This window comes from Schistocerca nitens, chromosome 3, assembly GCF_023898315.1.
Source record: "Schistocerca nitens isolate TAMUIC-IGC-003100 chromosome 3, iqSchNite1.1, whole genome shotgun sequence".
In the NCBI taxonomy this organism is placed as follows: domain Eukaryota; kingdom Metazoa; phylum Arthropoda; class Insecta; order Orthoptera; family Acrididae; genus Schistocerca; species Schistocerca nitens.
The window spans coordinates 620,415,254-620,440,492 of NC_064616.1; the positions used below are offsets into that span (position 1 = coordinate 620,415,254).

Consider the following 25,239-nt stretch of genomic DNA (forward strand, 5'->3'; position numbering starts at 1 on the left):
GCAACAGTTCGAGGCCCTTTGTACACCACACACGAACTCACAGAAGAGCTGTGGGGCCCCTGAAGGGAAATATTCAAGATGGATCAAACATGGTAATGTTATGTTTTTATATCCCCCTGCATCCAGTGCAGTAGTGGCAAAATATTTGGAAGAAAACTTGGATGGAAGGAACAGTAGAGTTTAACATTCCATCAACATCGAGGTCAGACAGATCATTCGTTCTGAATGTTTCACAGATGGGGAAGGGATTCAGTCATTCCCTCTCAAAGTGACCATCTCGGCATTTACCTGGAGCGATTTAGGCAAACTGCAGAAAATCTAAATCTGGATGGCTGGATGCAAATCTGACCAGTTGCCCAGTTGGAAAACTGCATAAATTTCTTAGTCATGTTACAGTATCAGGAGGCGTTTTCAACGTCCCAGCTGTAATAGAAAGGAAACTACTTGTGATAACATCTTACTTCTCCTGGTAAACAAAGGCCCCAAACTTTTCACCTCACTTAATACAGAACAGGCAATCAGTGCCTGTATGGCCACTATAATATCATATCACTGAATACAGCTGTAAATGTACAGGAAAGTAGGAAGATATTTCTGCTTAAATGTGATTAAAAACAAATTTCAGCTTACCTGAATTTTACCATGTAGGCTGCAGATTCCTTGACTTGCACCAAAGGGTGGTTGGGCTTCGGGTTTTGCTGAATATATCAGGTGTCCACTATACGCAGGCGGTGGCTACATGGGTAGCAGGGGCTGTGTGGCATGGACTGGGTGGTTTTTTAGGTTAGAGGGTCTCGGGGAAAACACAAGGACTTCAGCCACAAAGGGTACAGGCCGAACACAGGAAGAACATAGATACAGGAACTATCGGTATAACAGTTGTAAATTGTCGTAGCTGTGATGGTAAAGTACCAGAGATCCAAGCGCTAATGGAAAGCACTGATGCTCAAATCGTTATAAGCACTGAAAGCTGGCTAAAGCTGGAGATAAGCTCAGCTGAAATTTTTGTGAAGAACCTAATGGTGTTCCGAAAGGATAGGCTCAACACAGTTGGCGATGGCATGTTTGTTGCTTTTAGAAGTAGTTTATCATGTCGCAAAATTGAAGTAGATAGTTCCTGTGAGTTAGTACTGGCAGAGGTCATTGTTGGCAACCAGAATAAAATAATAATTGGATCCTTTCACTGACCTACCAATTCAGATGATACAGTTGCTGAAAGTTTCAAAGAAAACTTGAGTTTGATTTCAAACACTTACCCGACTCATACGATAATAGTTGGTGGCGACTTTAATTTACCCTCGATATATTGGCGAAAATACATGTTCAGTTCCGGAGGTATGCATAAAATATCATTCCGAAATTGCGCTAAACGCATTCTCTGAAAATTATTTCGAGCACTTATTTAATGAGCCCATGCGAATAGTAAAAGGGTGTGAAAATGCACTTGACCTCTTAGCAACAAATAATCCTGAGTTAATAATGAGCATAAAAAACTGATTTAGGTATTAGTGAACACAGGGTTGTCATAGTGAGATTGAATATTGTAATCCCCAAATCCTTGAAAAATAAGTGAAAAATATACCCATCGAAAAAAGCTGATAAAAATTCACTTGATGCCTTCCAGAGAGACAATCTCCACTCCTTCCAAATGAATGATATTAGTGCAGACCAGATGCAGCTTGAATTTAGAGAAAAAGTGTTGGCAGCAAGTGAGAGATTTATACCAAATAAATTAACAAATGATGGAGCTGATCCTCCTTGGTACACAAAACGGGTCAGAACACTGTTGCAGAAACAACGAAACAAACAGGCCATATTTAAACAGACACAAAATCCCCAAGATTGGCGATCTTTTACAGAAGCTCAAAATTTAGCGTGGACTTCAATGTGAGATGCTTATAACGGTTTCCACAATGAAACTTTGTTTTGAAACCTGGCAGAAAATCCAAAGAGTCTGGTTGTATGTGAAGTATTTCAGCGGCAAGAAATAATCAATGCCTTCTCGGTGTGACAGCAATGGAGATACTATCAAAGACAGTGCTGCCAAAGCAGAGTTACTAAACACAGTCTTCCGAAATGCCTTCACAAAAGAAGGCAAAGTAAATATTCCAGAATTCAAATCGAGAACAGCTGCCAACAGGAGTAACATAGAAGTAACTTTCCTCGAAGTAGTGAAGCAAGTCTTCTAGGCCAGACTGTATACCAATTAGGTTCCTTTCAGAGTATGCTGATGCAATAGCTCCATACTTGAGAATCATATACAATCGTTCGCTCGACGAAAGACCCATACCCGAAAACTGGAAAGTTGCACCGGTCACACCACTATTCAAGAAGTGTAGTAAGAGTAATCCACTTAGTTACAGACCCGTATCATTAACATCAATATGCAGCAGGATTCTGGAGCATATATTGTGTTTGAACATTATGAAATACCTTGAAGAAAACGGTCTATTGACACACAACATGGGTTTAGGAAATATTGTTCTTGTGAAACAACTAGCTCTTCATTCGTATGAAGTGTTGAGTGCTACTGATGAGGGATTTCAGATCAATTCCAAATTTCTGGATTTCCCAAAGGCTTTTGACACTGTACCACACAAGCGGCTTATAGTGAAATTGCATGCTTATGGAATATTGTCTGTTATGTGACTGGATTTGTGACTTCCTGTCAGAGAGGTCACAGTTCGTAGTAAATGACTGATAGTCATCGAGTAAAACAGAAGTGATTTCTTGTGTTCCCCAAGGTAGTGTTATAGGCCCTTTGCTGTTCCTTATCTATATAAACAATTTAGGAGACAATCCAACACTCGTCTGAGGTTGTTTGCAGATGCGCTATCGTTTACGGACTAATAGTCATCAGAAGATCAAAACAAATTGCAAAATGATTTAGAAGAGATATCTGAATGGTGCGAAAGTTGGCAATTGAACCTAAATAATGAAAAGGGTGAGGTCATCCACATGAGTGCTAAAAGAAATCTGTTAAACTTCGGTTACACGATATCAGTCAAATCTAAGTGAACTAAATACCTTGGAATTACAATTATGAACAACTTAAATTGGAAGGAACACACAGAAAATGTTGTGGGGAAGGCTAACCAAAGACCGCATTTTATTGGCAGGACACTTGGAAAATGTAACAGATCTACTAAAGAGACTGCCTACACTACACTTGTTTGTCCTCTTTTAGAATACTGCTGTGTGGTGTGGGATCCTTACCAGATAGGGTTGATAGCGTACATCGAAATAGTTCAAAGAAGGGCAGCATGTTTTGTATTATTGTGAAATAGGGAGGAGAGTGTCACTGAAGTGATACAGGATTTCAGATGAACATCATTAAAACAAAGACTATTTTTGTTGCTCAGGAATCTTCTGACGAAATTAGAGTCACCAACTTTCTCCTCCAAATGTGAAAATATTTTGCTGACGCCGACCTACATAGGGAGAAACGATCAACATGATAAAATAAGGGAAATCAGAGATCATCTGGAAAGATATAGATGTTTGTTCTTTCCACACGCTATACAAGATTGGAATAATAGAGAATTGTGAAGGTGGTTCGATGAACCCTCTGCCAGGCACTTAAATGTGATTTGCAGAGTATCCATGTAGATGTAGATGAATGGCCAAGATGAAACAATCTCCATGACTGAAAATGTTGAGCATAACTGGACAAAATTCAGGAGTATTGTGCAATATGCATTAAGACAGGTATGGGCCGAGCACAGTTCTGAGGGATAGGAAAGACCCACTGCGGTTTGATAGCTGTGTTAGAATGCTGCTCAAAAAGCAGAGTGAGCTTCACTGCAAATTAAAACATATCCAAAGCCTCACATAAAAAACTGAATGAAGCCAAAATTAGTATAGGCAGAGACATGTGAATCTTATCATTGAATTCGAATGTAAAATTCTAGTTACTGATCTCTCACAAAATGCTAAGAAGTTTTGGTCCCATGTTAAATCAGTAAATGCATCACTGCCATCTGTCCAGACACATCATAATGGCACTTTGAAACAGAGGATGACAAAGTCAAAATGCTAAACTCCTGTTTCCGAAACAGTTTCACTGAGAAAGATCCTACTGTGAATTCTCTTCTAAATCACCACACAAATGTCAAAACAACAGATATAGAAATAAGTAAGCATGGAAAAGAAAATCAACTCAAATGTTTCGTCAGAGGGAAGTCCACTTGACCAATACTACTGTATATATAGTACACAAAAGAACATACACTCCTGGAAATTGAAATAAGAACACCGTGAATTCATTGTCCCAGGAAGGGGAAACTTTATTGACACATTCCTGGGGTCAGATACATCACATGATCACACTGACAGAACCACAGGCACATAGACACAGGCAACAGAGCATGCACAATGTCGGCACTAGTACAGTGTATATCCACCTTTCGCAGCAATGCAGGCTGCTATTCTCCCATGGAGACGATCGTAGAGATGCTGGATGTAGTCCTGTGGAATGGCTTGCCATGCCATTTCCACCTGGCGCCTCAGTTGGACCAGCGTTCGTGCTGGACGTGCAGACCGCGTGAGACGACGCTTCATCCAGTCCCAAACATGCTCAATGGGGGACAGATCCGGAGATCTTGCTGGCCAGGGTAGTTGACTTACACCTTCTAGAGCACGTTGGCTGGCACGGGATACATGCGGACGTGCATTGTCCTGTTGGAACAGCAAGTTCCCTTGCCGGTCTAGGAATGGTAGAACGATGGGTTCGATGACGGTTTGGATGTACCGTGCACTATTCAGTGTCCCCTCGACGATCACCAGTGGTGTACGGCCAGTGTAGGAGATCGCTCCCCACACCATGATGCCGGGTGTTGGCCCTGTGTGCCTCGGTCGTATGCAGTCCTGATTGTGGCGCTCACCTGCACGGCGCCAAACACGCATACGACCATCATTGGCACCAAGGCAGAAGCGACTCTCATCGCTGAAGACGACACGTCTCCATTCATCCCTCCATTCACGCCTGTCGCGACACCACTGGAGGCGGGCTGTACGATGTTGGGGCGTGAGCGGAAGACGGCCTAACGGTGTGCGGGACCGTAGCCCAGCTTCATGGAGACGGTTGCGAATGGTCCTCGCCGATACCCCAGGAGCAACAGTGTCCCTAATTTGCTGGGAAGTGGCGGTGCGGTCCCCTACGGCACTGTGTAGGATCCTACGGTCTTGGCGTGCATCCGTGCGTCACTGCGGTCCGGTCCCAGGTCGACGGGCACGTGCACCTTCCGCCGACCACTGGCGACAACATCGATGTACTGTGGAGACCTCACGCCCCACGTGTTGAGCAATTCGGCGGTACGTCCACCCGGCCTCCCGCATGCCCACTATACGCCCTCGTTCAAAGTCCGTCAACTGCACATACGGTTCACGTCCACGCTGTCGCGGCATGCTACCAGTGTTAAAGACTGCGATGGAGCTCCGTATGCCACGGCAAACTGGCTGACACTGACGGCGGCGGTGCACAAATGCTGCGCAGCTAGCGCCATTCGACGGCCAACACCGTGGTTCCTGGTGTGTCCGCTGTGCCGTGCGTGTGATCATTGCTTGTACAGCCCTCTCGCAGTGTCCGGAGCAAGTATGGTGGGTCTGACACACCGGTGTCAAAGTGTTCTTTTTTCCATTTCCAGGAGTGTACTTCTGTTCTAGCAGCAATGTAACATACGACACTGAAGGAGAAACCAATCCTATATTTGGTACAAGCACCAGCCATCCTGTTTCCAAGGAAGGTCATCAAACAGATGCATACAATTATAGACCTATACTGCAGATGTTTTATGGTTGCACACTGACTTTTGTTGAGACCAAAAAATCTCCACTGTAGGAGCAACATGGATTCCAAAAACAATGATAATGTATATCCCAGCTCACTTGTTCATCCACAAGACCCAGAAAGCAGTAGATACTGGCACCTAAGTTGATCCAGATCTGCACTGCTGCCTAATTAACAAAACACAAGGGTACACAACATCAGACCAGCTGTGTGAGAAGACTGAAGAGTTCTCAATAACAGAACACAGTACCCCATTCTTAATGGCGAGAAATCTCCAGAAGTAAAAGTAATTTGAGGCACATTCCAAGGGAGTGTTATCGGACCATTACTTCTCACAATATAAAAAGGGCGTTCAATAACTAAAGAAACAATTTTTTTTTCTAAAAATAAGATGGTTTTATTCAGTATTCCTATACACCATATTCTTCCCACTCTTTTGGCTACACAATCTTAGTTTTTAACATAATTTCAGTTCAAGGTGACAGCCTTACACCACCTTACTGGGTAGGCATGTATTCCCACATCGTACCACTCTACTGGTTGACATTGGAGCCAACGCCTTGCTGCATTTATCACCTTCCCATAATTCATAATACTCTTTCCCGCACAGTGCATCCTTCATTGGGCCAAACAGATAGAATTCTTCTAATTGAGCAGTATCCAGTTGAGCAAGTAAGCTTCGGACTGTGAGCCATCAGTCACCCTGAATGAGGGTGTCTGCATGTTCCAACACTGTAGAAGTCACAGCTGTGTGCAGGTGGATAGTACAAGGAACATTTGACAGGTTTGCACAACCTTGTTGCAATGATGACTGATGCCTTGCCCAAAGACTCTCCATGCTTTTGTTCACTGCCAGGTCTCCATAAACATTCTGCAACCACCTTTGAATATCTGCAATCCTCTGGTTTACCGCCAAAATAAACTCAATGATAGTTCTCTGCTTGGAGCACACTTAAATTACAGACACTATTTTAAAAGCCACGTATAGCGCTGCCACTTATCGGAACTTTTTGAAACTATAGGGGCTGAAGCAAGAATATTCCACAACATCCCACAACAAATTCCAGATTTTTTATACCAAAATTGGCTAAGAAAAAAATTGTTGCTTTACTTACTGAATGCCACTCGTATATAAATGATCTAGTGGATAACACCACAAGTTTCTGAGGCTTTTTGTAAATGGTGCTGTTGTATAGAGAGAAGTCTTCAACGCTAGAAAATTCTAACAATATGCACGAAGACCTGCAGACGATAAACACTTGCTGCAAGGATTGGAAGTTGACCCTCAATATAAACAAATCTAACAGATTGTGTATAAATAGGAAGACAGACTCATTACTGTGTGATTGCTCAATTGCAGAAGAATCAATGCAAGCATTACATCCATAAAATATCTAAGAGCAAACATATGGAGTAATTTAAAGTGGAAAGATCACATTAAACTAATTACTGATAAGGAAGATGTCAGAAAGAAAGGTGTGGTCCACGCATGAATGATGTAGCTTACAGAACCTTTTTCTGATCAAAACTTTAATATCGCTCATCAGTCTGGGACTCATACCAGATAGGATTGATAGGGAAAATAGGTACAGAAAACTCCAAGAAGAGCAAAGCATTTCATTACAGGTTCACATAGTAAGAGCAAACACATCATAGAAATGCTAAGCCATCTCTAGTACTAGGGGTGTTCCAGTCGCGTGTGAAGATTGTAACTGCCAATTTTCAAAATATTTTGCAAAAAGTGATTTTCTTACATTTTTCCTCATTCTACATTTTCTGTTCAGTCATGCTTGCATAGTTGCACAGGCATATTGCTTGCTGATTAATACTTACAGTGTGTTGCTCTAACCATACAGTAGCCTTTCTCTCCAGTGACAGCCAAGCGATCCTCTGAAATGTGAAGCTGTGGTGCCCGATCATGCAATGCTAACAACACTGTACTGGGGCTGACCACACGATAAAGCCATCCAGGTATTGGTTTACCAGCCCAGTCGCTACTCTCATCAAATTCCTAAAACAAGATGCAACTATTGAGACAAGCATTTGGCAACTCTTTACATTTATCTCATGAAGACTTTAAGTTTAGAATATTATGCATTCTTCCGCCCGTCCACAGCAAACCACCAGATCTTGATACTGGAGTTTATATTACTAGAAATTTAAGAATACATAACTGATCATTTTACGCAGTCTTATGAGTTACAAAAACTCTTGCACTTTACATACACAAAACTTTGTAACCCTCTGTTACTACGGCAATAGATTCTGAATTGATGTGTTTTAACTGCAACTAAAACGGGATGTCTCAGTTCTTATGTACATTTGGAAAAAAAATTCCATCCCTTCAAACATGTATTTTGGAGAGCAAGAAGTAATTTTCTGATAATTTCAGTACTGAACAAATAGCCACTTCATCCATTTACCTGCCGAAATGGAGCATGTGGGTCAGGTTCAGCTAAAATATAACGGTAACCATCTTTGTTGTATGGGTGTTCCAGAGGATAGCCATGTGCTGGAAGCTTTGGCGCTGCTGAATCACCACCACTTCTCCCTCGCTTAGAAGACTGGTCAGAAACTTTTCTTTTTGAGCTCCGACCTTTCACTCCAGTACCTGCTTGAACTACACAAATGCACAATTCAATAAACCTTAATATTTTAGCTAATATAAAAGTCATTCAGAAAATCACTCATTTTCATGGATTGACCTTTTTCCACCAAGATATTTGTGAGATGCAAATAGATCATCATTCTCACAATCAAAACTCCTATAGTGAGTCAACTGGCTCACTGATTAAAACTACAAACATATACGGCCGAATTCACACACATTTGGTGCAGTCATGGTACTGTTTCATGCCATCTCTGCGTTAACAAATGAAGCAATCCACACAGAGGTGGCATGACTCTCATTGCTTTGTGGTCTATGCCACGTCCATTTGCAGCCAAGAGTGGCGAACCGAAGCGCCATGTAGCAGAGGCATACGAATTATGTCCTGTTTTAATTAATCTGAAGTGTCAAAATCCAAAATGATTTAGAGTCTAATAAACTTTTGCTAAACAATAGAAAAGTATCCTCAATTATATTATCATAATCATCTAGGCTATTGCAATTGCAGTGTGCAAGATAAAGCACAGCACATCATCACTGGAGAACTAAACAAAACAGATTAGCCAATAAATCTCATTATTAATAATATTGTACATGATGCATAATTGAATCAATCACCGAATAATGTTGTAATTAACAAACAGTAAATTTTACAGGAGAACAGAAAAACTGTTTTCCGCTTACTTATTTGGGCTTTCTTCATGCAACCAGAGTATCTGTGGTAAAACATCGTCCAGTATACTTTTGTAACAGCTATTACGTAATTCCTTAAGTTATCTTTGAAAGAATAAGAAAAACCTTTTTTTTATGTTACTGGATGAACAACATTGTATCTGTGCAGTTACAATGGGGTGCTGCTGAAACACACTGGCTTTTCTGTAATACTTATTGCAGAAACTGAAACCTTATTTTGAGAAAGTGCAATGACTCCGGCCAAAACACAATGTTTATTGCGTACAAATATGCATAAGTAGCAGCAACAGCAAAACATACAGAAACATTTAATACTATTCCTGCTGCAATTACATTAAACATTGACAGTCAGCATTACATTTTCTATTCTCAATCAACGGATCTTGCCAGTCAGTCATGTAAATCCACTATTCATTTGGTAGGTGCTCACAGAAATTCCATTTTTCGGCTGAGATATATTGGCATATGTCAAGTAAGACTTTCTTCTTGGCACTTTTTGTTTGGAGAAGTTTATGATACAAGACAGGGAAAACTGAAATATTATCTAGCAGCAGATTTCTTTTCCCAATACATCTTGGCTTCTTTGCAATGGTTTGAGAAACCCAAGGTTGCAGGATGCTATGACTTTCTTCCCTGCTGTGTATTAGTGTCATAAACTGAAATTTTAACCAAACGTACTCAGTTACTTTAAATGAGCTTCTATACAACACCCTTGGTCCTGTGCACTAATATCCCTAAAGTTCTTTGATTCCATATTGGAGACAAGGAAACCATTGTCTTTGGCATTAGCAATGAAGGGAATCCAACTGTCTGAATAATATACATGAAAGGATCCTTTGTTCCTCTCTATAAGGGGAAAATCTCTATTGCATGGTACACAACTGTGCCCTGTAACAAGGAATTTCTGGTCTATAGCAGTGAAATATTTACAGATGATAAAATTTTCGAAAATTGTCCTAATATTTTGAACATACCTCTCTAATACCCCTCTATATCTGCAATATATAGGCTTACGTTCAAGTGAAAATAATTCAAAAAATGAGTTACAATCAAAACATTCCAGTTTTGATGAGATGTTTGCTTACTACATTAGAATTCTCAAATATTTAACATACAGCTACAACTTTTTGGCTACTTGAATCATGAGAAACATTTTTTCATAATGAGTTGGAATTACAACTTTGTTCCACTGACACTATCATGGGACAATTCTCTTCTTTGTGAATTGGGTCTCAGTGAGTTTAGTACACTAGTATTCTAGAGTAATACAGGCTTGAATTTCAATCCATCAACAGTAACAAGAAACATCTTTATCAAAATGTGTTAATTATAACAGAAGGATAGACAGGGCATTCAACAAAGTGTCATCTTCCAACATTCAGAGGGCTCACTATAAACTTCAAGTTGATTGTTGCTTACTCTGATAGACAGAAACAGCAGAAAACATTCTGAAATAAAAAAAAGTGGGGAATACCCAGTTGTTGTTGAAGAAACATAATTCCTTCATCTCCAGCAAAGACATTCACTCACGCCAAAATAGCATCGCTATTAACACAAGAGGAATGGTCTCATGAAGGGGTATCTGATTTATTAAGTGTCAATGATAAAATAAATACATAAACAAATAAAAATAAAATACTACCACCTTTACTTTAATTTTAGACTCATCAACACCATCACTTAAGTGTCTTCATATGTACCAACCCCTTTGAATTGTTTGAATGCCAGTAGTAATGGCTACACACTGTTTACACGTAATGCACGGGCAACAAGTGAAAGGTGCGCCAAGACAGCTGACGATGCAGGACAATGTGCTCATTTCAAGGACTTGTGATAATTGCTTCAGTGTTTATGTAACAACATGCTACACCTGCAGCGTTGTTCAGGAGGTAAAGAAGTTATAAAAAATAAAGATTACTAGTATGTTTCTTACGAGGTACAAATTGAAGCACCTGGCCACATTCACTGCACCCTTCATCTCAGCTTCTAAAAGACCTATCATCAAAATTGACATGCCTACTCAAACACAAATCAACACCATAATCACAAATACATGCTTCCCCAAGTGCAGTTGTAAGGCAACCACAACTTCCTTTTCACTAGCAAGAAGAAAAATTGGACCAAATATTAACATTATCAACAAACCCCAAGCTGCATCATGCTAGTAAACAGCAAAAACCCTGCAATGTCTGAAAATTACTAAATTAGCTCTAAACACTGTTCAGCATAGACAGGTGAATCTTGAGCAGCCAACTCACTATTTGAACTCAACTGTGTCCAGGTGTGGGGGATGAGCAGCATATTATGAAAGTGATCCACTTTACTGCTGATATATCCATTCCATAGTCCTCAGACCATCCATAAAGAAGGCCTGTATGCATATACGAATAAGTTTTACTGTTTAACATTGAACATACCTCTTAACAGATTTTACTCTGCCTGCATAACAGATTTTACTAGTTGTATACAAAGCTACTTAGATCTGAAAATGGATCTGTTTGGTCAAACATAGGAATCACCATAAAAAATTTTGCAAATTTGATGGTGGAACAAAGTCTAATGAAAACAATACTGTGTTCTAAAAGTACTGAACACACCTTACAGAGACTTTTCTGTATATTATTCTTGGCACTTAATTTCACCTCGACAGTCTGAAGGAAGCACAAACAAGTCCTGAGGAGCAGTCCATCAAGGATTGACAGATCATTATCACGGAATGTTAGTACATCCTGAAGAGCACCAGACAAGTTTGTTATTGGCTGCCTGGAGTCAGCCCAAGCCTGACACTTCATCGCTGGCTCTCCGCTAGGGTCACATCCCCAAAGGTAGCACTGCTCAGCAATTCCAGGGGAAGTAGTAGTTCGGTAGATTGGAGAAACAAAGCTTCCATGCTTTACAGTAGGCTGCATCTGAATGACTGCCAGGCCAAGAGAACAGGAACATTTAAACCCCTCTCTGCAGATTTCATAAAAGAGAAAAGGGCCATTATGAAATTAATGGTTAAGTTGAATTGTACTATCACCATAAGCTGATGCAATGTGATTTTCCATAATAATGCATAGTTTCTGTGTCACCTATTGACTGAGGTGAATAACTGGTACTCAGTTGGGTTCTCAAATGAGAAAGAAAAGGGGTGGGGTAGCTGTATCAACAAGTGTAAATTAATTTGCTAGTGCTAAGAAGTTGAAAAACTGCAAAGAACTGTTCAGTACCTAGGTTGCTTCAATACCCTAAAATCATTTATTGTATTTTGTTTAACAACGAAAGCTTACACTATTTTTGCAATGTACTCTGCTCGGCAAAAGAGTGAAGCACAAGGAGGGGGAGTGAGAAATACAATGTAACTTGACGGGTTAAGAGGCTATGTGACACTTCAGTGATTACATAACAGAGTAAAATTTCCAAGAACTTGGCAGTATCAGGCCATTTATCAGTATGCCATTGCACCTGCTCTGGACTGATTCACTTGGGAAGAGTGTCAAAGGCATTGTATCCTGTCCTGCACACTGACACACAGAGTTTACGTCTGAGCTGCCCCCACAAATACCGCATTGGAAACAGGTCTGAGGATCTCGCTCGCCACGGAAGTAAATCATCACACATACATATTTCGTAGACACAGGTGCCATATATTGATGATCATCATCCTGCTGCAAAGTCACATCAGCGACAACATAAGATGTCTCTAAATACCATTGTGCCATCAGTGTTCCCAATCACTACCAGCTGTGGCCTGAAGTCATACCCATTTAGCCCCTCCCCCACATGATTCAAGGTGTTCCACAGTCGCGCCTCTTAAAGACACTGGAAGAATGGGACCTCTCTCCACATCACTGCCATACTCACCAACAATGATAATCTGGGGCAATGCAGAATTACAGTTCATTGCTGAACATAATGAGACACCATTCATCAACAGTTCATGCTTGCCAGTCACAGTACCACTTTAAAACACAGCCATTTGTGAATTGTTAACAGCAGCCTATGCATGGGACAGTAATTCCACAGTCCAGCTGCAGTTAGTCTCCAAAAAATGGTGTGGGATGACATACAATGTTGCGGGTCATCTATTAATTGTTCACTGATGGCAGGCACAGAGGGAAAGGGTTAGGATGTAGTTGGTGCATAATAAGGCGATCATCCCTTCTGGACACTCCCATATGGACAACATAAGCATCCCTGGCTAGAGCAACAGCTGAAAGATTTGAAAGCAAATAAATCACCAGGTCCGGATGGAATCCCAATTCGGCTTTACAGAGAGTACTCTATGGCACGGCCTCTTACCTAGCTTGCATTTATCTTAAATCTCTCGCCCAGCACAAAGTTCCAAGCGACTGGAAAAAAATGCAGGTGACTCATGTATATAAGAAGGGTAAAAGAACAGACCCAAAAAATTACAAACTAAAATCCCTAACTTCAGTTTTCTGCAGAATGTTTTGAACATATTCTCAGTTTGAATATAATGAAATTTCTTGAGACAGAGAAGCTTTTGTCTGTGAATCAGTATGGTTTTAGCAAGTGTCACTCTTGCAAAACTCAGGTTGCCCTTTTCTCACGCGATATACTGTGTCATATATTGACAACATAATGACTTGTACGTTGTTATACTGAAGGCTATTTGGAGCCATTAAGGGCACTCCAAGGTAGAAATTCAGAGAGACAATGCAGAGATGAAGAGTCTACAAATTGCAGACACTATGGGCAGCTGTCCCAGGGGAGAAGTTTCACTTCAGAGAATTAACTGGTAACTCCATCCACCACCTAGACACTGTCATAAGGTGTCACTGTATAAGATGGCCACGAAAAGGCATGTCTCAGCAGAGGCAGATAGCTTAATACTTGCTCCTGAGAACTGCAACGTCTGGGTTCACACAGGTTACACTGATACTACAGCAGTCTCCACCCACTACAGGATGGAGGGTGGGAACCAGTGCTGTAAAACACTGTTGTTGCTGGCCATAATAAGAGTCACAGTAACATTTAGCTTTCACCTTAATGTTGTTGACACCAAACTTGGAGTTTGTTAACGTAAAACCCAGAGGCATCCCTACCTACTCAGTAGGAGTAGGGAAAGAATCCAAATGTGGTTGGCCAGAGGCAACCTGGAGGTGCAGAATGACTCACCAGGTTGGCCAAAACTTTTTAAGTTCCAGTAGATTGGTGGGTCGACTACAGGAAGCGAGAAATGGTGCCCTGTCACGATTCTTTAAAACCCAATGTTTCTGCAATCAGAGGAAGTTCTCAGTGAGATCACTGGGACACCGACTCCACTTTGCTCGTGGCCAGCCTTGGTAAGCTCTGACATGTCTGTTTTCCTCACTTGGAGTGCTGCTCTTAAGTTTGTACTTAACATGCTGCGAGTGTTCACCAACTCTGTTAGCACCTGCCTCTGTGGCTTCAGATGCTGACTTCTGTTGTGCAATCAACTGCCCCCCTTTGCTTTTCTTAATGTTTAGAATTAGCCTTCAGTACAGTAGTTAGTCTGATCTCCAATAAATAGTGTCAATCAGATCCTGAATTCCATGAGTCTTCTGCTGCAAGCATCCTGTCGAGTCCCAGAATCTGTATCTCCCATAGATGACCTGTGACTGTTTGGTGCTGATCCAAATCATCATCCTGCCTTCACTGGGAATTTGTCTTCCTGCATTTGTTCCTCACTGCTTGGAAATTGGAGAATGACCACAGCCCCCCTAACTTCCCTCTATCCCGTGTCAGGACACGACAACTGCGAACTATGGATGAAGGGCAACAGGCAGATTCCATATTTCTAGATTTCCAGAAAGCATTTGACATGGTGCCCCCATTGCAGGCTGTTAGCGAAGGTACGAGCATAGGCAGTATGTTCACAGATGTAAGAGTGGCTCTAAGACTTCTTAAGTAATAGACCCCAGTCCATTGTCCTCAGCTATGATTGTTAATCAGAGACAAGGGTATCATCAGGGGTGCCCCAGGGAAGTGTGGTAGGACTGCTGTTGATTTGTGTATATATAAATTATTTGGTGGGCAGTAATCAGTTATTGTTTGCTGCTGTTGCTGTTATGTACGGTTCTGTGTCGAAGTTGAATGATTGTAGGAAGACACAATGTGACTTAGACAAACTTTCTAGTTGGTGTGATGAATGGCAGCCAGCTCTAAATGTGGAAAAATGTAAGTTAATGTGCATGGCTATGAAGAACAAACCTGTAATTTTCAGATACTGTATTAGTAGTGTCCTGCTTGATACATTCAAGTCATTTAAATATCTGGGCGTACATTGCAGGGCAATAGGAAATGGAATGAACATGTGAGAACTATGGTAGGGAAGGCAAACAGCCAACTTCTTTTCACTGGGAGGATTTTAGGAAAGTGTGGTTCAAATGTAAAGGAGACCGCATATAGGACACTGTTGCAACCTATTCTTGAGTACTAGTAGTGCTTGGGATCCGTACCAGGTCAGATTGAAAAGAGATATTGAAGCAATTCAGAGGCAGGCTACTAGATTTCAAACCAGTAGGTTTGAACAACATGTTACGGAGGAGCTTCGGGAACTCAAATGGGAGTCCCTGTAGAGGGGTGACGTTCTTTTCAAGGAGTACTATTGATAAAACTTAGACAACCAGCATTTGAAGCTGACTGTCGAACAATTCTATTGCTGCCAAGATATACTGCGCGTAAGAACCGTGAAGATAAGATATGATAAATTAGGGCCCATATAGAGGCATATAGGTAGTAGTTTTTCCCTGCCCCAGGGGAGGAATAACTATTAGTGATACATGGTACCCTCTGCCAGATACCATACGGTGGCTTGCGGAGTATCTAGGTACATGTAGATATAGATGGTGGTAAGACATGGTCCACCAGAACCTTGACAATGCATATGCCTGTCTTCACATTCCCATGCAGTCCAGCATCGTGTCACTGTCACATTCGAATGCCCCCAAAAAATCCGGATATTACACAATTCAACCAACCAGCCAAATGGAGGCAAACTGTCAGGTGCTGATAATGCTGTCTCACATGAGTATGCAGCATCTGTGTGTCCTTCAGTGATCATTCAACGTATGACACTGTTCATGACCCTTATATACTGTACAAGAAGTGCTAATATCACTAAACATGAATCATATCAACACGCTCTGGTGGCAGTTCTACCCATCAGAGGAAACTGCAACTCTAATCATTTAATCCTTTCTACTCTGCTGCAGTGGCACCACTGAACACTGCACTGATGCCACTGATCAGTGCAGTGTGCCGCAAACTGTGCACATTGCACATCTGTAAGCTGTTGCGCAGGTTGCCTTATTTAAGTGTTACATAACAATGTATTTGGAGTTTTTAAAAGTGTTTCAAATAAAAATGCAATTTAGGATTATTTAAAAGATTCTTAATAATGTAATTCCATATGATAAATTTGAAAACAAGAGTCAACACACAAGCCCACATTACTTTTTACTCTTGTACTTAGTTTCTTGTCTTCTGTCATTTGCACTGCAAACAACATACCTTCTATTTCGGTTTCTTCCTACAGATTTGTAAACCGAAGGAAAATTTCTTTCTGTTAACCTCAGTGGATGATCATTGCCTGTTGGATGTTGATATTTTATACTTCGATGATACTTTTCCAGTATTTCCCTGATTAACTGCAACTGAAATTTTGCCGTCAATACCGGTTCTCTCCTCTTCTGTTTTTATAAAGGCAATAGGCATTCTACACACAAATGTCCAGCAAGTGAAAGAAATATCTGTGATACCATTTCAGAGATTTGCGAGTTGATTCCACAGTGGATATAACCATGTCAGCTTTATCAAATGCACCCACTGAATTATTATAATCCAATACGCATACATGATTTTGGGTAACTTTTTCCCACCATGCTTGACAACTGTCTCAAATTCATCTGAGTGCATGGCAGAAATCATACAGACTTCTTTTTTATCCACCCACTTTGAGTATTAAATTTTTGCATTATCAGGAGGTTGTCTGTCCTTCCTCTTTTTTAATCGTTCATCAATTTTAGGCATTTCTTTCCTTCTCTTTCTTACAGTCCTGCATGCATCTGTGCAATTATTGTGTAGCATTCTAAATAAATCTGGACTGGAATACCAATTATCTATGTAAACAGTATGGCCCTTTCCTAAATAGGGCTTCACAAGTGCTTAAACTATTGCTCCTGACTTTCCAAAATCCTTATTTTTGGTATCCACCAGGGTAGATGATCCAGCATAAACAATTAAATCTTGTACAAATACTGTCTCCAGTCAGAGAGAACAAAATATTTTATTCCAAATCAGTTTCTTTCTGACGGGATGTATTGTTTGAAAGACAGCCACCTTTACATAACAGTAAACTTTCATCTATGCACAGCTTTTGGAATGGTTGAAATGACTCAATTTTTTTCCTAATAAATCAATGACGTTCCGTATTTTGTACAAACAATCACTGGTAGAACAGACATCATGGTTCAAATGTAGCAACCGTAATAATTTGAAATAGAAGTCTCTAGCCATTACTTCTCCGAAAAATATCGCAATGCAGAAGTTTGTCTTTACTTCAGTACTTTACTCAAGATAATTTCTTGTTGCACGTAATTAAAAATGATATGGCAAAAAAAAAAAAAAAAAAAAAATAGTTCAGCTACTCCAGTTCCTTCTGAATTTTTTATGTTACTATTACCTTTCTGAGACCAATATTGATTTGTTTCATTTGCAATTAACTCTGACATCTTCAGAGACAAAAAGCTGAATGTAATCTAAGATTTTTGTTGATCTAGTTATGTTTACTTTACTCCCTGAACTTTCTGATGCAAACTTATGTATTTTACAGGCACGAATATTTTTGAGATCCATATTTCACAGTCACTATTAATGGGTTCAATATTCTCCGCTTCCGATTCTGAAGTACTACATGCAGCTCTTCTTTTCTTAGTTTTTGTAGGTGATGAACAATATGTTGATTCTCATTATCTGAATCAGTGAGTCGGTTAGCGAACAGAATTCTTTTTGAACTCCTCTGTAGCATTCTTAAAGGGAGGTAAAATATTTTATAAAACAAACTTAACATAGCTACAAATACAATTTTCAAATGAATGTTACGAACCTTGAAAAAATTAATAACTGTTTTCCAGTCTCCTGTAATGCCTGAAGAAAGATTTATGCTGACACTGTGTATATACATTGCTCTTACACACACATTAGCGCACGGATGCCGGGAAACTGGGGTGCTCGTAAACACAGGTCAGCGTATGGATGTTGTCTAAATATGGCACTCGTACATACAGAGCACGGCGTGGACACCAGCAAACTACAGCGCTCGTACACGCAGAGCAATGCATGGGTGCCAGCTAAATACGGCCCTCGTAATGAAAGGTTAAGTACCCAATGATGGTGTATGTGCATGAAGTTACATCGACATCCAACTATGTCTTCTGGGCGCTTCACTTTTTTTTGTCAGGCAATGTATAAGAACAACTGTTTTTGTTGTTAAGTATGAAATTGCTCTACCAAAGTGCAAAGGGAAACATCATTACGTGACAGAAGTATTCAATTTCCTCTTCTGGTGATGGCACCCTCTACTATAAATTAATAGGTTACATTTAAACAGAAAAACTTTGTTAGTTATCCAAAGCTGCCACTTGATTCTTCCACTGCCATTTATTTTCTTGAACCTGCAGCTCTGTTCCAGTCTCACCAAAATTTTATTTCTCCATTACTACCATATTATTTTTCTTCTCTATCTCTCTCAACAGTTGAAGTTATTTCTACAGCTAAAGAAACAAGAACTAAAGGTCACCAGCAAGGCAGCAAGTAAGCATTATTTCATATTTGCAGAAAAATTAAGTTCAATTCCCGTAATCTCCGATTTTTTTAAAGTGTGTCTCAAGAGCAGGATTCGAAATACGAACTATTTTAACGATACGCTACTACTTTAAATTTCATTTGTCCTTCATTCTTGTGGTGTAGAAGCTGTTATTTTTATATTGGTGCAATGTTCAACATTGTGCAAAACTCTAACCAATGTCCTGGGCCTAATGCTTCTTGCTCCTTTGTAGGAGGCCAAATTCACTTAAACAATAAACTGCACAAGGTAATATCCTTGCTGAAACAGACTTAACAACACTAACAATCACTAACTTAACAAAATTTAACTTCAGTATTTGCAACAGCAGAAATTTACACTCTTTTCATAGATCAACATTCAGTCATGTATAGAAGCTAGAACCACAACAAGAATTTATGTTCAAATAATGAAGGACAGGTGCGCCTTAAGAACAGTTTTTCAATGTATAACAACAGCACCACACTACTGAGATGATTTCTGGATTATTGATTTTTCTCTTTTTCTATTACTTTTGGATCATCCAATAATGAGAACTGAGAGCTAAGGACACTATTACAATGAGTGTACGTACTCTGGTAATCATATCCACATAGATGGATGCTACACTGATGAACTGAAAAACTGACCACTGCTTACCAAGCGATTGAATGCCAACAGGTTCCATTGTGCACACTTAATGCAGTAAGAAATGTGTGTGTGTGTGTGTGTGTGTGTGTGTGTGTGTGTGTACAACTGCAATGGGCATGGAAACAAAGACTGGATTATGGATCAAAAGAAATGTGTTGTCTGGTCAGATTAATCACGTTTCTTGTTGCACTGCAATCGTCAATATCTAGATACATTTGATGTCCTCCCCTAAAGATGACGACGTCTTCCACCAGGACAACTGTCCATGTCACAAGGCCAGAAAAATCCTATAGCGGTTTGAGGAGACGACAGTGAACTCGTGATGTCTTTGTCACCAAATCTGTCTGCTCTGAACCCAATGGAATACATCTAGGACACTATTGGGCATCAGTTCTGCATCCAAAAACCACTGGCCCATAATTTACAGGAAATGCGCATACCCCTGAAAACTACCACAGTCTTATCAAACACATAACATGCACAATCACTGCGTGTTCCAGAGGTAGTCATTGTTATGGCTCATAACTGTATTTTACTGTACCAAGAATGAACATGATACACGATGTAATCAAAAGTATCCGGACACCTGGCTGAAAATTACTTACAAGTATGTGGCGCCCTCCATTGGCAATTCTGGAATTCAATAGTGTGTTCGCCCACCCTTAGCCTCAATGACTGCTTCCACTCTAGGCATATGTTCAATCAGGTGCTGGAAGTTTTCTTGGGGAATGGCAGCCCGTTCTTCAGAGTGCTGCACTGAGGAGAGGTATTGATGTCGGCCGGTAAGGCCTGGCATGAAGTCGGCGTTCCAAAACATCCCAAAGGTGTTCTATAGGACTTAGGTCACAACTTTGTGCAGGCCAGTCCATTACAGGGATGTTGTTATTGTGTAACCACTCTGCCACAGGCCGTGCATTATGAACAGGTGCTTGGTCTTGTTGGAAGATGCAATCGCCATCCTCGCATTGCTCTTCAACAGTGGGAAGCAAGGAGGTGCTTAAAACATCAGTGTAGGTCTGTGCTGTGATAGTGCCACGCAAAACAACTAGGGGGTGCAAGCCCCCTCCATGAAAAACACAACCACACCGTAATACCACCGCCTCCGAATTTTACTGTTGGCACTACACACGCTGGCAGATAACGTTCACCAGTCATTCTCCATACCTACACCCTGCCATCGGATCGCCACATTGTGTACTATGATTCGTCACTCCACACAATGTTTTTCCACTGTTCAATCGTCGAATGTTTAGACTCCTTACACCAAGTGAGGCATCATTTGGTATATACCGGCGTGATGTGTGACTTATGAGCCGTCGCTCAACCATGAAATCCAAGTTTTCTCACCTCCCACCTAATTGTCAAAGTACCTGCAGTGAATCCTGATCCTGTTTGGAATTCCTGTATGATGTCTATTACACATTACGACCTTCTTCAAATGTTGGCAGTCTGTGTCAGTCAACAGACGAGGTCGGCTTGTACGCTTTTGTGCTGTACGTGTCCCCTTCACGTTTCCACTTCACTATCATATTGGAAACAGTGGACCTAGGCATGTTTAGAAGTGTGGAAATCTCATGTTCAGATGTATGACACAAGTGGCACCCATGCACCTGACCAGGTTTGAAGTCCGTGAGTTCCACGGAGCAACACATTCTGCTCTCTCACAATGTCTAATGACTACTGAGATTGCTGATATGGAGTACCTGGCAGCACAATGCACCTAATATGAGAAATGTATGTTTTTGGGGGTATACAGATACTTCTGATTACACAGCGTATAACGTCTGTAACATAGCTCCAAATGATTCTGCAATATGAGTAGTACAGATATTTTTTCAATTGTTTTTAACAGTAATACTATGAATACCTGGCTGAATCCCAGAATCTGTGATCTTCAAGTGACCACCACGAATCATTGCCTCATAGTTTGGCTTTATATTTGTCAGCTCCAAACCCAACAGGCCATATAATAAGTCATTTCCATCATCAGAAGATTCTTCACATGTAAAAAGTGAGCCTACATCTTTGGTCAACGCTCGTTGTATCTGAAAATCACAGAAAACAATATTTTAAAAACTATCCAGTAATTTTGATTCAGGACAATTCCTTCAAAAAGGCACAGCCTGCCACCTGTCGACTTCTCATCCAACACATTAAGCTGACATACAGCATAGCACTGTAAAAGGATCCTTGGGAAAATAAATAACTAGTACTAAGAATTTTGTGACAACAGAAATATACCATAAATATCTTAGTTTCAAAAGGTACAAACTGCAAAATAAGTGGTGCATAAGAATGAAAAAGTAATGAACACAGAGTAGTTTTTGATTAGTGGTCATAGTGGTATCAACACTAAAGATGGTACAGTAGGCTGAAATGCTGAATCTAATAGTGCAAAATTGTTACACTGTGGAGAACACAGTACTGTTCCTTCTTTTAATCATTGCACCAACAGCGAAATGTCAGATATTGAGGTAGGTAATCACAGAACAGAGCTCCACCGTGAAAAAGCATCTATGAGCGTTGGTTCAATCAAGAAAAGAAAAAATGCTTGTTTCGTAAACAACTCACCTTACTTCTCAACACAGATTCCTTTGAGGTATATACACCTGGTGCAGCAATCCTGCAGCTTTTTCATCCCATCGAAAAAATAGGTTCTGAAAAATACATGTTGACTGCAACTATCACTTCCTCGTTTGATGAAACTTCTTCCCAGCAAGCCAAAGTTCCAAGTTAGAGATTCAGGAGCAAGTCACTTGGAGCTAAGTCTGGTGAATAGGGTGGATGAGGAACAAATTCAAAGCCTAGTTCATGCACTTTCACCATTTTTATCACTGACGTGTGGGATGGTATGTTATCCTTGTCGAAGAACACCTTTTTGTGTGTCAACCTTGGTCTTTTTTGAGCCAATGCAAGTTTCAAACCATCCCACAATGAAGCACAATAGGGTCCAGTTATGGGTCTTCCTTTGGGGGGGGGGGGGGGGGGGGGGGGACAGTGGCCATCAGCTTACTAGCTAACAAAATTGTCTTTGCCTTCAATGGTGTACTTTCATCAGCCTTTGTCAATTGTTTTAACTGCCACTTTGACTATAGAGTGGAATGATGGATCCAGGTTTCATCAACAGTCACAAATCAGCACTAAAAGTCTTGTGGATTGTGATTAGCATTACCAGACACTGTGTTGAAATGTTGTGCCAAGTGCACTCCTGGTTTACTGTGAGAAATCACAGCATCCACCTGTTAGTCAATTCTCCATGCAGGATACTATGCACTCACCAAGTTGAAATGCCTACAGTTTTAGTAATCTCTGGTATTTTTATTCGGTGGTTTCGCGGTACCACAGCATGGATTTTGTCAATAGTTTCCTTTGTGGTGACTCAATTGGACAGCTGGAGCATGCTTCATTTTCAGTAATTATCCTACCACATTTAAATTCATTAACACGAAAGTAAATGGTCTTTAATGATGGTGAAGAGTCCCTGTGAACTTCATATAAATGCTTTGATTTGTGCAGATTACAACATTTCAAAAGAAAATGTTTAGTACCAGCATGAAACTCAATTTTCTCCATTTTCAACTGCAGTCAACACACTGACCAATTCAGACGGCTGCCACATCAGTAAAGAAAAACAAAAGAAAAATTTGGAGTAGGAATTAAAATCCATGGAGAAAAAATAAAAACTGAGGTTCGGCGATGACACTGTAATTCTGTCAGACAGCGAAGGACCTGGAAGAGTAGTTGAACGGAATGGACAGTGTCTTGAAAGGAGCATATAAGATGAACATCAACAAAAGCAAAACGAGGATAATGGAATGTAGTCGAATTAAGTCAGGTGATGCTGAGGGAATTAGATAAGGAAATGAGGCACTTAAAGTAGTAGATGCGTTTTGCTATTTGGGGAGCAAACTAACTGATGATGGTCGAAGTAGAGAGGATATAAAATGTGGACTGGCAATGGCAAGGAAAGCATTTCTGAAGAACAACATTGAGTATAGATTTAAGTTTTAGGAAGTCGTTTCTGAAAGTATTTGTACGGAGTGTAGCCATGTATGGAAGTGAAACATGGACGATAAATAGTTTATACAAGAAGAGAATAGAAGAATGCTGAAGATTAGATGGGGAGATCATGTAACTAATGAGGTGGTACTAAATAGAATTGGGGAGAAGAGGAGTTTGTGGCACAGCTTGACTAGAAGAAGGGATCAGTTGGTACAAAAAATGGTTCAAATGGCTCTGAGCACTATGGGACTCAACTGCTGAGGTCATTAGTCCCCTAGAACTTAGAACTAGTTAAACCTAACTAACCTAAGGACATCACACACATCCATGCCCGATGCAGGATTCGAACCTGCGACCGTAGCGGTCTCGCCGGTCCAGACTGCAGCGCCAGAACCGCGCGAATCAGTTGGTACGACATGTTCTGAGGCACCAAGGGATCACCAATTTAGTATTGGAGGGCAGTGAGGAGGGTAAAAATCGTAGAGGGAGATGAATACACTAAGCAGATTCAGAAGGATGTAGGTTGCAGTAGGTACTGGGAGATGATGAAGCTTGCACAGGACAGAGTAGCATGGAGATACAGATCAAACCGGTCTCTGGACTGAAGACCACCACCACCACCACCACCACCACCACCACCACAACAACAACAAATAATATAACAAATTCACTGCTAACCCTTCACTATTACTACACCATTAGCGATGACTCACCCTGGATTCACACAGATAACAGTAAGTTTCTACAGCCAGATGAGTTGTCTGGCTTACGATTAGAGGTAATAAATTCAATACACAGACCTTCCTCATGAATCAGTTTATCTATTAGTGAAACTGTATCAAAATTCCCAGAATAGTTTCTGAGATCATCCCTCACATACAGGCAGAAAAATGCAGTGGGGACTTTAATTTATGATATGAGGATGTGTAGATGATCATCATGCCCAACCATTGTGTGTGTAGCAGCAATGGCACGAGTCGTCAGTTATACTAGTGTACTCGTGTACACCCTCTCTCCTTTCTATGCTGGTAGAGTCCACTTGTACCTGAAAAGATTCAAGCGGCGTGTTTACACACTTCTAAACAGGCAGCGGGAAGACTCGCAAGCCAAGGCTCCAAGCATATGGAGATGGTGAATTCAGAGATGATATCATAGGACCCATTGGCAAATTTATAAAGCTCATTTCTGATCTCTAAGGCAGACAGCCACTATTTGGGTGTTGTAGGCCACTTTTGCTACCACGGGCTCCCCTTGGCCCTTTGTCTTTGATAATGGTCAGCAGTTTGTCTTGTGAAAGTTAGCAGATTTCTACATATGCAATGGTATTCAGCATCTCACTACTGCCCCGTTCACCCAGCTTCCAATCTGAATGTGTAGCGATTCATGCAAACATTTGAAACTCCAATGAAAACGTCCATATCTGACTCATTCCGTGACTACTCACTGTCTAGTTTGCTTGCCACGTACCAGGTGACGCCAGTTAACAGGCGCAGACCAGTGTAGCATTCGCACGGGCACCAGCTGCAAGTACTTTTGGATTTGTTGCACCCAAAATCACATGCCTCCCAACAGTCATAGCCCCCTCATTTTTCTCACAGAGCTGCCAATTGGACCTGGTGTACTGGTGGGCCACAAATGTCAGCATTTATTCGTGGTGGCTGTCTGTGAGGAACAGCTGACCCGTCATTCAAATCCGAGCAGCAG

At 40.8% G+C, this 25,239-nt stretch overlaps 1 protein-coding gene across 1 annotated transcript in view; it reads right to left on the reverse strand.

The window, feature by feature from the left end:
* The window catches only part of LOC126248558 (set1/Ash2 histone methyltransferase complex subunit ASH2), a 186,766-nt gene that overhangs the window by 71,744 nt on the left and 89,783 nt on the right, over positions 1-25,239 (reverse strand). Inside the window, exons 5-7 of the mRNA XM_049949646.1 lie at positions 21,401-21,578; positions 8,212-8,408; positions 7,622-7,799 (exon numbers count right to left, since the gene is read on the reverse strand). Coding sequence (XP_049805603.1) covers positions 7,622-7,799; positions 8,212-8,408; positions 21,401-21,578 — 553 coding nt within the window. The remainder of the gene's footprint in view (positions 1-7,621; positions 7,800-8,211; positions 8,409-21,400; positions 21,579-25,239) is intronic.